General features: G+C 44.4%; 1 protein-coding gene across 7 annotated transcripts in view; it reads right to left on the bottom strand.

Annotated features, from left to right (window-relative positions):
• Nucleotides 1-295: 295 nt before the first annotated feature.
• Nucleotides 296-13,160, bottom strand: part of LOC100380752 (unconventional myosin-IXb) — a 117,269-nt gene continuing 104,404 nt past the window's right edge. For 2 of the 7 annotated variants that reach the window (XM_014149207.3, XM_014149210.3), the window contains 10 exons: nucleotides 12,583-12,656; nucleotides 12,264-12,456; nucleotides 11,900-12,028; nucleotides 11,093-11,198; nucleotides 10,859-10,990; nucleotides 10,452-10,575; nucleotides 10,062-10,112; nucleotides 8,158-8,276; nucleotides 4,321-4,448; nucleotides 296-1,949 (listed from right to left, as the gene is read on the bottom strand). In XM_014149207.3, the coding sequence (XP_014004682.1) occupies nucleotides 1,486-1,949; nucleotides 4,321-4,448; nucleotides 8,158-8,276; nucleotides 10,062-10,112; nucleotides 10,452-10,575; nucleotides 10,859-10,990; nucleotides 11,093-11,198; nucleotides 11,900-12,028; nucleotides 12,264-12,456; nucleotides 12,583-12,656 (1,520 nt within the window). In that variant the 3' untranslated portion in view covers nucleotides 296-1,485. Of the gene's footprint in view, nucleotides 1,950-4,124; nucleotides 4,217-4,307; nucleotides 4,449-8,157; nucleotides 8,277-10,061; nucleotides 10,113-10,451; nucleotides 10,576-10,858; nucleotides 10,991-11,092; nucleotides 11,199-11,899; nucleotides 12,029-12,263; nucleotides 12,457-12,582; nucleotides 12,657-13,160 lie in introns of all 7 variants that reach the window. The other 5 variants (XM_014149211.3, XM_014149212.3, XM_014149215.3 and 2 more) reach the window with 5 other exon arrangements.

The following is a 13,160-nucleotide window of genomic DNA, read 5'->3' as shown; positions in this document are numbered from 1 at the left end:
TCATTTACTTAATCTGTTGCCTGATAAACTGCATGGTTTCCCGAGTTGGAGTACATGCCAATATAATCGCATGACTCAAAATTTGCCTCGATATGATGGTTATTACATCAGTATCTGCACATAAAGGCGTTTCCATCGCCATTTCTCGCATATAATACATTTTACTTACACAAAAAGATATCAACACGAATGAAGAAAATTGTCAGCATTTATAAAATTGTACCGAAACTTCCTGTTTCCATCACAACTTTCGTGATTTTCTTTTTATATAGTGTCTTTACTCATGGAAACGTGGTTACTGTCAATTATTTATTTGTCTACTATACAGCATCTTGTATTGCATTGATGTTGCTCTGTAAGTCAAATATTTCATTATCTGCAATAACAATGTAAAGTAGCCTGCAATAAAAAGGTCAAAATTCCAGTCTGTGTGCATGCACTAAAGATGTGTTTACAGTGCCACACCTTCTGTTTAATAATTCAACAGTCAGGTAACTTCCTTATTGCTTAGATAAATACATTCTAGTTCCTTCTCTTTTACTTCCTCAAATGGAGATAACATACAGCTCAACACTAAAGTTGTAAGTAATTAAGACATCCAACAGCAGTCTGAGAGAAGAACATTAGTATTACATATCAAACCCAACTTCTGAAGGGGTCGTCTGTAGTCTATAGGCACCCTGACCCTCCCATTGACAGAGTGGCAGGTACAGTACAGTTGACTGAAGCCGTATGTATGTAGCTGCGGAAACATTACAGAAAGTAGAATCTAAAAGGTCCAGTAAGACATGGCACGCAGCCCTTGACAAGTGTTGGTGGTTTTCATCTAGGAGGAAAGTGGCTAGAGCTGCTCTCATTTCCCCTTTGACAAGTGAAAGCAGTTCCTATACTGGGAGGAAATTGAGGGAGAGTCCATTTCTGACGAGAAGGCATTTCAAGGGACCATAACTGCATCAAAAGTGTTTTGTTCCTCGTTCCAGTATATCTTTGAGTTGGTATAATTTCAATGAATAAGTACAAGAGTATCATACAAAAATACCCCATTGAAGATTAAAACTAGAAATAATGAATTTGTACACTGACAATGTACAAATCAAGGCACTTTTGACATTACATTGGGATCACTGTTCAGGTCTTCTCATAAGGAGACCTGGGAAAAGAAAGGTGCAATAACCTTCAGTTTTTCCCTCATGAAATCAAGGAAGTATTTCAAAAATAAAAACAAAAATAAAACATCCATGGAGTCCATGCTTCTGCGCAAAATGGATTTAAATTGTCTCTTAAAAACCACAATATATTTATTGTAGACAAAGTGCTTGGTGACACATCCTGTTTTCATCAGTCACAAGTCACAAGAGTATAAAACGCACGTCCATGATCAGTTTCCATGGCAACAGCGACACTAACAGACTGTATCCTCCAGGCCGTGGGGACCACCATAGATATCCAGTTCTGAATGAAGTTCTATTGTGCCTCCTGTCTGTGTCAGGCCTCGTCTACATATGGGACGTCTGGGTCTGAGAACCGTCTGAGGGCCTTGCTGGCGGTCTGGAGGCTCTGTGGAGTGGGGGTGGAGGTGGAAAGGGAGAGGGAGGAGATGGAGGGAGGAGAGGGGAACAGGTCCTTGTCTGGGCTGATGTAAAGGGACTGGATGCTGTCTTTACGTCGGGCGGGCTGCTCCCGCCTTTTCACCAGGCTGTAGCCGCCACTGGCAGAGGGGGTGAGGTCCACAGTCGGGGGGTGCGTGTGGATGCCCGGGGGCAGCTTCACCGTGTCGGGGATGATGGGGCGGCGTCGTGGTAGCTGGAGCCGGGAGGTGGAGCCAAAGGCAACATCGGAGATGAGGTTTGGAGAGGAACACCCCCTTGGGGACATAGGTCTCTGGACCAGGTCAGAAGGCTTGGGAGGGCAGTTCGGCTTGGCCTTATTGAACAGGAAAAAACCTCTCCCTGGAAGAGACGGATGAGAGAAAGAGGCTCATATCACTACCAAAACATGCCACCATGTAGCGAGCTCTATTCAAGTGGGCAGTCAGACAATTTAGAGATTAATATATTCCCCCCCCCAGATAATTTTGAACGGTTGTCTTTCTGTTTTGTATGCGTTAACTATGGTATTAAAGCAGCTCTTTGTCACACTACTCTCAAACTCTCATAGGATAATTCTGTTTCAAATTCAGTAGACCAACATCAACTCTCTTCGTGTTTGGCGTGCAAGACCAAATGCGCCTATGCGTGGTCTCAATTAAATAGAAAGTTGTCTTTCCATGAAAATCAACTTCCTAAATATTATAGGCATTAGTTAAGGTTCCAACATGGACTGGAAATAAATATTGATAACACATGTATTTTTCTGCCTGCAAAATGTGCCACTCCTAAAATGTAGTTCAAGTCAAGTGTCCACTATTACAATTAGCTTGATTAAGTTGAGGTTTAGGGTTTAGTGAATGATTTGTCCCAAATACAATGCTTTTAGTTTTTGAAATATTTAGGACTAACTTATTCCTTGCTACCCATTCTGAAACTAAATGCAGCTCTTTGTTAAGTGTTGCAGTGATTTCACTCACTGTAGTAGCTGACGTGTATAGTGTTCAGTCATTTGCATACATAGACACACTGGCTTTTCTCAAGGCCAGTGGCATGTCATTAGTAAAGAGTGAAAAAAGTCAGGTGCCTAGACAGCTGCCCTGGTGAATTCCTGATTCTACCTGGATTTTGTTGGATAGGCTTCCATTAAAGAACATCCTCTGTGTTCTGTTAGACAGCTAACTCTCTATCCACAATATAGCAGGGGGTGTAAAGCCGTAACACATATGTTTATCAAATCAGCAGACTATGCACGATAATGTCAAAAGCCGCACTGAAGTCTAATAAAACAGCTCCCACAATCGTTTTATCATCAATTTCTCTCAGCCGATAATCAGTCATTTGTGTGATTGCTGTGTTTGTTGAATTTCCTTCCCAATAAGCGTGCTGAAAGTCTGTTGTCAATTTGTTTACAGTAAAATAGCATTGTATCTGCTCAAACACAATTTCCAAAAGTTTACTAAGGGTTGGTAACAGGCTGATTGGGCGGCTAATTTGAGCGAGTTAAGGGGGCTTTACTATTCTTGGGTAGCGGAATTACTTGTGCTTCCCTCCAGGCCTGAGGGCACACACTTTCTAGTAGGCTTAGATTGAAGATATGGCAAATAGGAGTGGCAATATTGTCCACCATTATCCTCACAATTTTCCATCTGCTAATCTTGCCAATTAAAAAATCCTTAAAGTAATTGGCAATACCAGTGGGTTGTGATGAATAATCCATCTGGTTCAATGAATGTGGCCGAGTTTGCCTTTTTGCTCAAAATGTAATTCAAGGTGCTCCAAAGCTTTTTACTCCCATTCTTTAAATATTTATCTTTGTTTTATAGTATAGGGTCTTCTTTTTATTCAGTTTAGTCACATGATTTCTCAATTTGCAGTACGGTTGTGCAGCCAGACATATTTGCCATTCCTTTTGCCTCATCCCTCACCCCTCTCAACCATACAACTTTTCAATTCCTCATCAATCCACGGGGATAAAACAGTTTAACTTCTGGCGGACTATTACTCTTTTTGTAAGATAATTCCCAGCAACCCTAGTGTGTAAATACTAGTGTTGCTAAAAGCAACTAGTGTCCACTCTCCTATAATTTGCCAACTCTATTAAACTACTTCTACCCTATTGGCTGATACAGCCCGATAATACCGATAACGTAATATAATGGGCCACGTGAGAATCTCTGGTATTTTAACCTATTTCTTAGGCTATTTTTGCGCATTTTTACCTTGACTAGGGTGGCAAGATTGCTGGGACCGAGGCTGTAAAGCGAGCTGCGTCACATACAGTTCACCTAAAATAACATTGCAGGACTGTGTCAGATTGGGGACCAGTTCTTGCAGGAGTGGGTGGGAGTCGGACAAGAAGTCAGCGTGAGCGAGCGCGGTATGAAAAGCAGCAGGAGCAGAATGAAGAAATAAGTCCCCCACAGACCTCTACCACCATAATACACCATGTTACTCCACCCCCAACAGTTAGTCTGGTCAAAGTTTCTGCATGCCACACAGACACTCATGCAAAAGTACAAAAACACACACACACACGTTGCTTGTAAATCGGGAGCCTCCAACCTGCTAGAGAGCAGACGGCACCTCCGCCAACCTCTTTAAATGCAGCACCACCAGCATGTCCAGACCTGCACCAGAGACAGCAGGGACAGACAGGGGGCCAGGCAGGCTGATGAGAAACCCACAGGTGTGAATAGGTAGGAAAGGGGGGGACTATACCTTTAATACTGACCTTCGGGCTCCAAGTTGTTGCAGCGCTCGTCCAACAGGCTCTCAGAGCTCAGCGACGCCTCAGAGTCCAGGTTGTCCTGGTCAGAACCAGGTTGCTCCAGCTCTGGCAGTCTGCAGGCCAGGTCCTCCCTGGGAAAGAGGGGGAAGGGAGAGACAGAAAACATAGGGGTCACAAATATAACCAAGGGTTGGTTGGTGGATCGCAGGAAAAAATATAACCATTGGATATGGGTGGTCCTTTGTAGCTTAGTTGGTAAAGCATGGCACTTGTAACCCCAGGGTAGTGGGTTTGATTCCCGGGACCACCCATTCGTAAAATGTATGCACTCATGACTGTAAGCATCTACTAAATGGCATATATTATATTATTATATAAATATAACCACAGTGTATAAACCACAGCATTCAAAAACACTACACGGCAAAAAGTATGTGGACAGCTGCTCGTCGAACATCTCATTCCAAAATCATGGGCATTAATATAGAGTTGGTCCCTCCTTTGCTGCTATAACAGCATTCACTCTTCTGGGAAGGCTTTCACATGCCCCGAATACAACAGCATTTCACCTTACTGTGAAATGCTTACTTACAAGCCCTTAACCAACAATGCAGTTCAAGAAATAGAGTTAACAAAATATTTACTAAATAAACTAAAGTAAAAAAAGAAATAAAAACAATAAAATAACAATAACGAGGCTATACACAGGGGATACCGGTACCGAGTCGATGTTTGGGGGTAAAGGTTAGTCGAGGTAATTTGTACATATAGGTAGGGGGCAAAGTTACTATGCATAGATAATAAACACGAGTAGCAGCAGTGTAAAAACAAAGAGGGGGTCAATGTAAATAGTCCGGGTGTCCATTTGATTAATTGTTCAGTCTTATGGCCTGGGGTAGGTGGTGTTAATGAGCCTTTTGGACTAAGACTTGGCGCTCCAGTACCACTTGCTGTGGGGTAGCAGAGAGAACAGTCTATGACTTGGGTGGCTGGAGTCTGACATTTTTTGGGGCCTTTTTCCTGACACCACCTTATATAAAGGTCCTGGATGGCAGGAAGCTTTGCCCTAGTGATGTACTAGGCCGTACGCACTACCCTCCATAGCACCTTACCGTCGGATGCGGAGCATTTGCCATCCCAGACGGTGATGCAACTGGTCAGGATGCTCTCGATGGTGCAGCTGTAGAACTTTATGAGGATCTAGGGACCCATGCCAAATCTTTACAGTCTCGAGGGAGAATAGGAGTTGTCGTGCCCTCTTCACAACTGTCCTGGTGTGCTTCGACCATGATAGTTCGTTGGTGTTGTGGACACCAAGGTACTTGAAGCTCTCAACGGCTCCACTTCAGCCCTGTCGATATTAATGGGGGCCTGTTTGGCCCTGCTTTTCCTGTAGTACACGATGAGCTCCTTTGTCTTGCTCACAATGAGTGAGAGGTTGTTGTCCTGGCACCACACTGCCAGGTCTCTGACCTCCTACCTATAGGCTGTTTCATTGTTGTCTGTGATCAGGTCTACCACTGTTGTGTCGTCAGCAAACTTAATGATGATGTTGGAGTTGTGTTTGGCCACGCAGTCGTGGGTGAACAGGGAGTACAGGAGAGGACTAAGCACGGACCCCTGAGGGGCCCCAGTGTTGAGGATCAGCGTGGCAGATGTGTTGTTGCCTACCCTTACCACCTAGGGGCAGCCCGTCAGGAAGTCCTGGATCCAGTTGCAGAGGGAGGTGTTTAGTCCCAGGATTCTTAGCTTAGTGATGAGCTTTGAGGGCACTATGGTGTTGAATGCTGAGCTGTAGTCAATGAATAGCATTCTCACATAGGTGTTCCTTTTGTCCAGGTGTGAAAGGGCAGTGTGGAGTGCAATAGAGATTGCACCATCTATGGATCTGTTGGGGCAGTATGCAAATTGGAGTGAGTCTAGGTTTTCTGGGATAATGGTGTTGATATGAGCCGTGACGAGCCTTTCAAAGCACTTCATGGCTACAAATATGATTGCTTTGGGTCGGTAGACATTTAGGCAGGTTACCTTAGTGTTCTTGGGCACAGGAATTATGGTGGTCTGCTTGAAACATGATGGTATTACAGACAGGGAGCTGTTGAAAATGTCAGTGAAGACACTTGCCAGTTGGTCAGCGCATGCTCGGAGTACACGTACTGGTAATCCGTCTGGCCTTGTGAATGTTGACCTGTTTAAAGGTCTTACTCACATTGGCTATGGAGAGCGTGATCACACAGTAGTCCGGAACAGCTGGTGCTCTCAACACTGAGCTGTAGTCAATTAGTAGCATTCTCACATAGGTGTTCCTTTTGTTGGGGCAGTATGCGAATTGGAGTGGGTCTAGGGTTTCCGGGATGATGGTGTTAATGTGAGCCATGGCCAGCCTTTCAAAGCACTTCATGGCTATCACTAGATGTTGGAACATTGCCACGGGGACTTGTTTTCATTCGGGCACTGATGTTTGCCGATTAGGCCTGGCTCGTAGTAGGCGTTCCAATTCATCCCAAAGGTATTCAATGTGGTTGAGATCAGGGCTCTGTGCAGGCCAGTCAAGTTCTTCCACACCAATCTCGACAAACCACTTCTGTATGGACCTCACTTTGTGCTTGGGGCATTGTCATGCTGAAACAGAAAGGGCTGTGATGGAAATGCTCTTGTGTGTTTGTAACAGTATGTTTAGCACAATGCTGCTTTTGTAATAACCGGTCTTGGTTGGGTTCATGCGAGTAACTGGATGACTGCACAAAGGAGGAAACCACACTATCACTCATAAGCAAATTGGCAGTATGCCCAGAACATTATCTTGGTACAAGAGAAGTGGAATAAAACAGTCAAATACAGGAACCAACCATGCTTATAACTTTTTAGTGTAGCAGTATAAAAGGACTGAACGGGAACCTCCCCTTCAGAGTTTTTATCAAGTGTGTATTGAGTTTGTGAACCTCTACAGCCATAATAATAAAGATTGCTTTATTTACTTTGAGTTTGAGTCCTTAGTGGTGGATTTCCACAACAGGGCCTTCCCCAAACTGTTGCCACAAAGTTGGAAGCACGGAAGTCTAGAATCGCCCCTCATTGTATGCTGTAGCATTAAGATTTCCCTTCACTGGAACTAAGGGGCCCAGCCCGAACCACGAAAAACAGCCCTAGACCATTATTCCTCCTCCACCAAACTTTACACTACGCATTCGGGCAGGTAGCGTTCTCATGACATCCGCCAAACCCAGATCTGTCCATCTGACTGCCAGAGTGTGATACAAGCGTGATTCATCACTCCAGAGAAGGCGTTTCCAATGCTCCAGATTCCAATGGCGGCGATCTTTACACCACTCTTGCCAACGCTTGGCATTGCGCATGGTGATCTTAGGCCATGGAATCCCGACGAACAGTTCTTGTGCTGATGATGCTTCTAGAGGCAGTTTGGAACTCAGTAGTGAGTGTTGCAACCGGGGAAAGATGATTTGTACACGCTACGCGCTGCAGCATTTGGCGATCCCGTTCTGTGAGCTTGTGTGGCCAACCACTTCACAATAACAGCACTTACAGTTGACCGAGGCAGCTTTAGCAGGGAAGAAATTTGACGAATTTACTTGTTGGAAACTTGGCATCCTATGACGGTGCCACATTGAAAGTCACTGAGCTCTTCAGTACGGGCCATTCTACTGCCAATGTTTGTCTATGGAGATTGCATAGCTGTGTGCTCGATTTTATAAACCTGTCAGCAATGGGTGTGGCTGAAAAAGCTGAATCCAATTATTTGAAGGGGTGCCCACATACTTTTGACCATGTAGTGTATCTGCTGAATTTAGTGGTGAATCAGGGGCTCTGTTCAGTTCTTACTTCTCTTGTTTTATAGACTTGATGCGCTCCATCAGGTTTTTCTCAGCCTCCGTGTCAGAGTCTAGTGGCTCATCGTTCTCAGGGACCACCGTCAAGTCAGAGCACTTCTTCTCATGCACCTAAGAGAGAACACACACACACACACACACACAGTTACTCATGGCACCTCAATGAGTAGCAAGTCCATACCACACTGGTTTAGAGGATGGGGTGGGGTGCCTGTGTAACGTCATCATGCATAGTGTTTATTAATATCATGCCTGTGTCATTCCAGTGAGCTATGGTAACTAGAGGAAGGCAGGCGGTTTTGTCATGATGAGTAGGGATAAACAGGCACTATGAAACTGTTATTCAACCACACAACATGTAGGAACATGTCAGTATCGGGTGTGAGGGTTTTTAATGCCGATTTTACTATTGAAAGAAGCTTGAGTCTGCAAATCAAAGCAACGGTTATTTTACTCCAGGAGTAAAAGACATCAAGAAGACAACTCATTCCCATGTCAATTATTCCCCAGCTCCAAGAACCCAAGGCTTGGTTCTGGTTAACAGGGAGAATCCACAAACCATCCATCCAATCCTGAGGTTGTACAGTGGGGAATCATATTTGTTCCATACAGCACAAGCGGGCTATGATCAAGAGTTAATGTCACCAAATACTAGTCAAACCACAAACAAGTCACATGTGGAAAAGACCAACATCAACCCACACCGTCACTCTGAAGAACCTTCACGTCACAGATACTGAGGGCTGAAACCAACATGCAGTATAACAGGGGTCTAACATCTACACGCATAGAGGTACTAGCAGTAGGTATGCAGGCCTTTGTTCTAGCAGTACTGACACACACCTAGCACTGACACCCCTAGCAAGCACTGACACACCCCTAGCAAGCACTGGCACACCCCTAGCTAGCACTGACACCCCCCTAGCAAGCACTGACACCCCCCTAGCAAGCACTGACACCCCCCCTAGCTAGCTAGCTAGCACTGACACCCCCCTAGCTAGCTAGCACTGACACCCCCCTAGCTAGCTAGCACTGACACCCCCCTAGCTAGCTAGCACTGACACCCCCCTTGCTAGCTAGCACTGACACCCCCCTAGCTAGCTAGCACTTACACCCCCCTAGCTAGCTAGCACAGACACCCCCCTAGCTAGCTAGCACAGACACTCACCTAGCACAGACACTCACCTAGCTAGCTAGCACAGACACTCACCTAGCACAGACACTCACCTAGCTAGCTAGCACAGACACTCACCTAGCACAGACACACACCTAGCTAGCTAGCACAGACACACACCTAGCTAGCTAGCACAGACACACACCTAGCTAGCTAGCACAGACACACACCTAGCTAGCTAGCACAGACACACACCCAGCACAGACACACACCTAGCACTGACACACACACACCTAGCACTGACACACACACACCTAGCACTGACACACACACCTAGCACTGACACACACACCTAGCACTGACACACACACCTAGCACTGACACACACACCTAGCTTTAACACACACCTAGCTTTAACACACACCTAGCTTTAACACACACCTAGCTTTAACACACACCTAGCTTTAACACACACCTAGCTTTAACACACACCTAGCTTTAACACACCTAGCTTTAACACACCTCCGTCACAGAATCAACTGATCATTGTCTTCGCTTGGATCCAGGTGTGTAACTGCTGGGCTGGAACAAAAGCCTGCATGCCCAGTTGCTCTCCAGAAACATAGTTGGGAGACCACTGCAGCACTGTATACCATCAATTAGTATGAAGAGGAGAGAGGGATGGGGGGCGGGTCATCGACTACTACAAGTCATGCACAGACGGTTGGTTAAGACAAACCGCATCTAGCTACCAGGAGGACCAGAGCAACGTGGATACGTACCACCACTCCTTTGTAAGGAGCAGAAAACCTGAGGGACAAATGCCAGTGCAGCTGAAGAGAAAAAAGGAAGAACCACAAAACAATGAGCAGTAACCCATGGTGGATATTGGACAATACACTGACACTCAAAAACCTGCAGCCTTACTGGACTAGGAGTGTAGTAGTACAGCCCTGCCCAACAGTATGTAGTAAATACAGTTGGTGGCTATGGTTGGTCTGTCTACTGAGTCTATGGACCTGGTAAGTGTCAGTGTTGGAATTAATTCCATTCCAAATCAGTCAATTCAGAAAGCGACAGAGAAGCATTGAGGAAAATTGGAATAGAAATGTCAGTTTACTTCCTGAATTGGTAGTGTCCAGACAGACCAGACCATGTAGAATAGTCCTCACCGTGTTCTGTCTCTTGAGTTTGAGCTGGTTGACGGCCAGAGCCTCAGCATGCTCCAGCTGTTCTATCTCCTCTAACTTCTCATTGTAGCTTCTGATCTGCTCGTTGATCAACATCTCCACACACCTGGGACACAGAGACATTACCTGCTAGTTAAAATCTCTATTGTGGTAAAGGCACTGCATTGGTTCCTGTACAGTGGGGGTCCTACCTAGTTGCCTGAACAAAATATTCACTTGATAACAGCAAAGACTACGGTTGAGATCAATAAAATCCATTCTAAGTGGACTATTCTTATTGTGGTATTCTTTTTATTTCAATTTATTTCAACTGAATTGATAAAAATAAAACGTTTTATACATAAAGTAACAATGGTTTCTGTCTATGCAGTGATCAGAGAGATACTTACGTGGTGGTCTTGGCCACGTCCTTCATGCTCATGAGTGGGTCGGCGCTGTCTGGGCAGCGGAGGATGCAGGGGGCAAACACGATGGCCAGGGAGTTGGGAGACATGCGATTGTGAGACTCGTCTTTAGACACTCTGGAAGAGAGAAAAATATTACTCATGTGGAAGGGGAAAAAAGTTAAATATTTATACAGCAATACACACTGCAATATTGCCCCAGCCATGAAGAGTATGTACTTGACTAGATGGAAGAAAAGTCTTTCCAAGGTGTTGAAGCATGCGGTGGGGAGCTGTTCCAACACTTTGTAGATGGCATGTAGCTGCTCTTGCTTTTCAGGAAGTTCTAGAGAGATGAGGAAAACACAATATAGGATCAACAACAACGCCACAATGTAGGGATTGCTGACAGTCGACAATATTACACATTTGAACATTCAGTAGAATACAGGTAACTGACAAAATAAAGGAAACACCAACATAAAGTGTCTTAATACGGCGTTAAAGCCAGAACTGCTTTAATGCGCCTTGGCATAAATTCTACAAGTGTCTGGAACTGTAATGCGACACCATTCTTCCACGAGAAATTCCATAATTTGTCGTTTTGTCAAGAGTGTTGGAAAACGCTGTCTCAGGTGCCGCTCCCATAAGTGTTTAATTGGGTTGAGATCTGGTGACAGACACATACACTCCCTTTAAACTTCCTTTGAGACCCCTCTTTCAAAGTCAGAGATCTCTAGCCATGGTAGCCAAAATAAGGGGCAGTTGGACCTTAAGCATGATGGGATGTTTTAATAGCTTAATTAACTCAGGAACCACATCTGATTACAATATACTTTGTATCCCTCATTTACTCAAGTATTTCCTTTATTTTGGCATTTACCTGTAGATCAGTAGAACATACCAAGGAGAAGATAACCCACATGGGCTGATATAGGGACTCCCCCTTGTGGACATATGTTATATAACAAAATCCAAAATGAACAAGAGTAACTATCTCTCCCTTGATCATGGAGAAGAGTGAGGCAGAGCTATAACAGGACTCACCCACGGCCCGAAGGAAGTCATTGTAATGAGTGAAGGTCATGAGGGGGTCAGGCAGCTTTCTCAGCCACTGTTTGATCAGCCCTGTCACTGTGTGGATGGGGTAGTCCTCCAGGCACACTGCGTGGGGGTCTGCCACACAACATCAACCATTAGACAGGTCAAGGAATGGGAACAAGAAGAGGTATACTTATGTCATACATAAGATCTACATAGGCACAATGAAACTTCAAAAATACAACTACTCTTGTGCTTGTGTAGGTGTTTAATGTTAAGTCTTCCGTACACCTCTCAAATGAACTGTTACCCATCAAGATCTTAGCAGCTCTGTGGTTTACTGTTTACAATATTATGGGCTGGCCTTTACCAGTCTCCATTAGCTGGTGGAGCTCCTTCATGCGGTTGGCGGAACCTGACTTGCGGTAGATTCCCTCCGTTAACAGGCCGTTCATCTCGACATGCTCCAGCATCATCTCCAGCACTATGGGAATGGGGTTGTCCTCGTTGGTCAGGTGACACAAGCGCACCCCAAAGTGCAGGCCTCCTGACTCCTCGTCACTCTGCACACAGACAGACACCAACATGTTAGTCAATAGTAACCTAGGGACCAATAAAGATTTAAGATTCAAACCTAAATCATGGAAGTATGTCAATGTAGTTTACGAATATGTGAGGTCAATGCCCACCTTTTTGGCACAAAACGTGGAGCAGTCTGTGACAATTTTGCAGAGGCACTTCTTGTGGCACACCATCTTACAATCTGGAAGAATAAAACCAGAATGGAAGGCTATTAACATTTGTATCCATGACGACCCAGAATATAATGGTTATGTATGTTTAAAGAATCCTCAGCATTCACATCAATTATTGGAGACTGTTATCCTTGTTATTTGCACATCATCATCTGCACATCTATCACTCCAGTGTTAATGCTAAATTGTAATTATTTTGCCTCTATGGCCTATTTATTGCCTTACCTCCTTTCTCTTCTACATTTGCACACACTGTACATAGATTTTCTATTGTGTTATTGAATGTACGTTTGCTATGTGTAACTCTGTTGTTTTTGTTGCACTGCTTTGCTTTATCTTGGCCAGGTCGCAGTTGTAAATGAGAACTTCTCAATTGGCCTACCTGGTTAAATAAAAGGTAGGTAGGTAGGTAGGTAGGTATATATATATATATATATATATATATATATAGAGATAGAGATATATATATATATATATATATATATATATATATATATATATTAGCTGTTACT

This window comes from Salmo salar, chromosome 16 (assembly GCF_965601325.2).
Source record: "Salmo salar chromosome 16, fSalSal1, whole genome shotgun sequence".
Lineage (NCBI taxonomy): Eukaryota > Metazoa > Chordata > Actinopteri > Salmoniformes > Salmonidae > Salmo > Salmo salar.
Note: the sequence above shows the minus strand (reverse complement) of the source record. Positions and strands in the feature narration are given on the sequence as shown.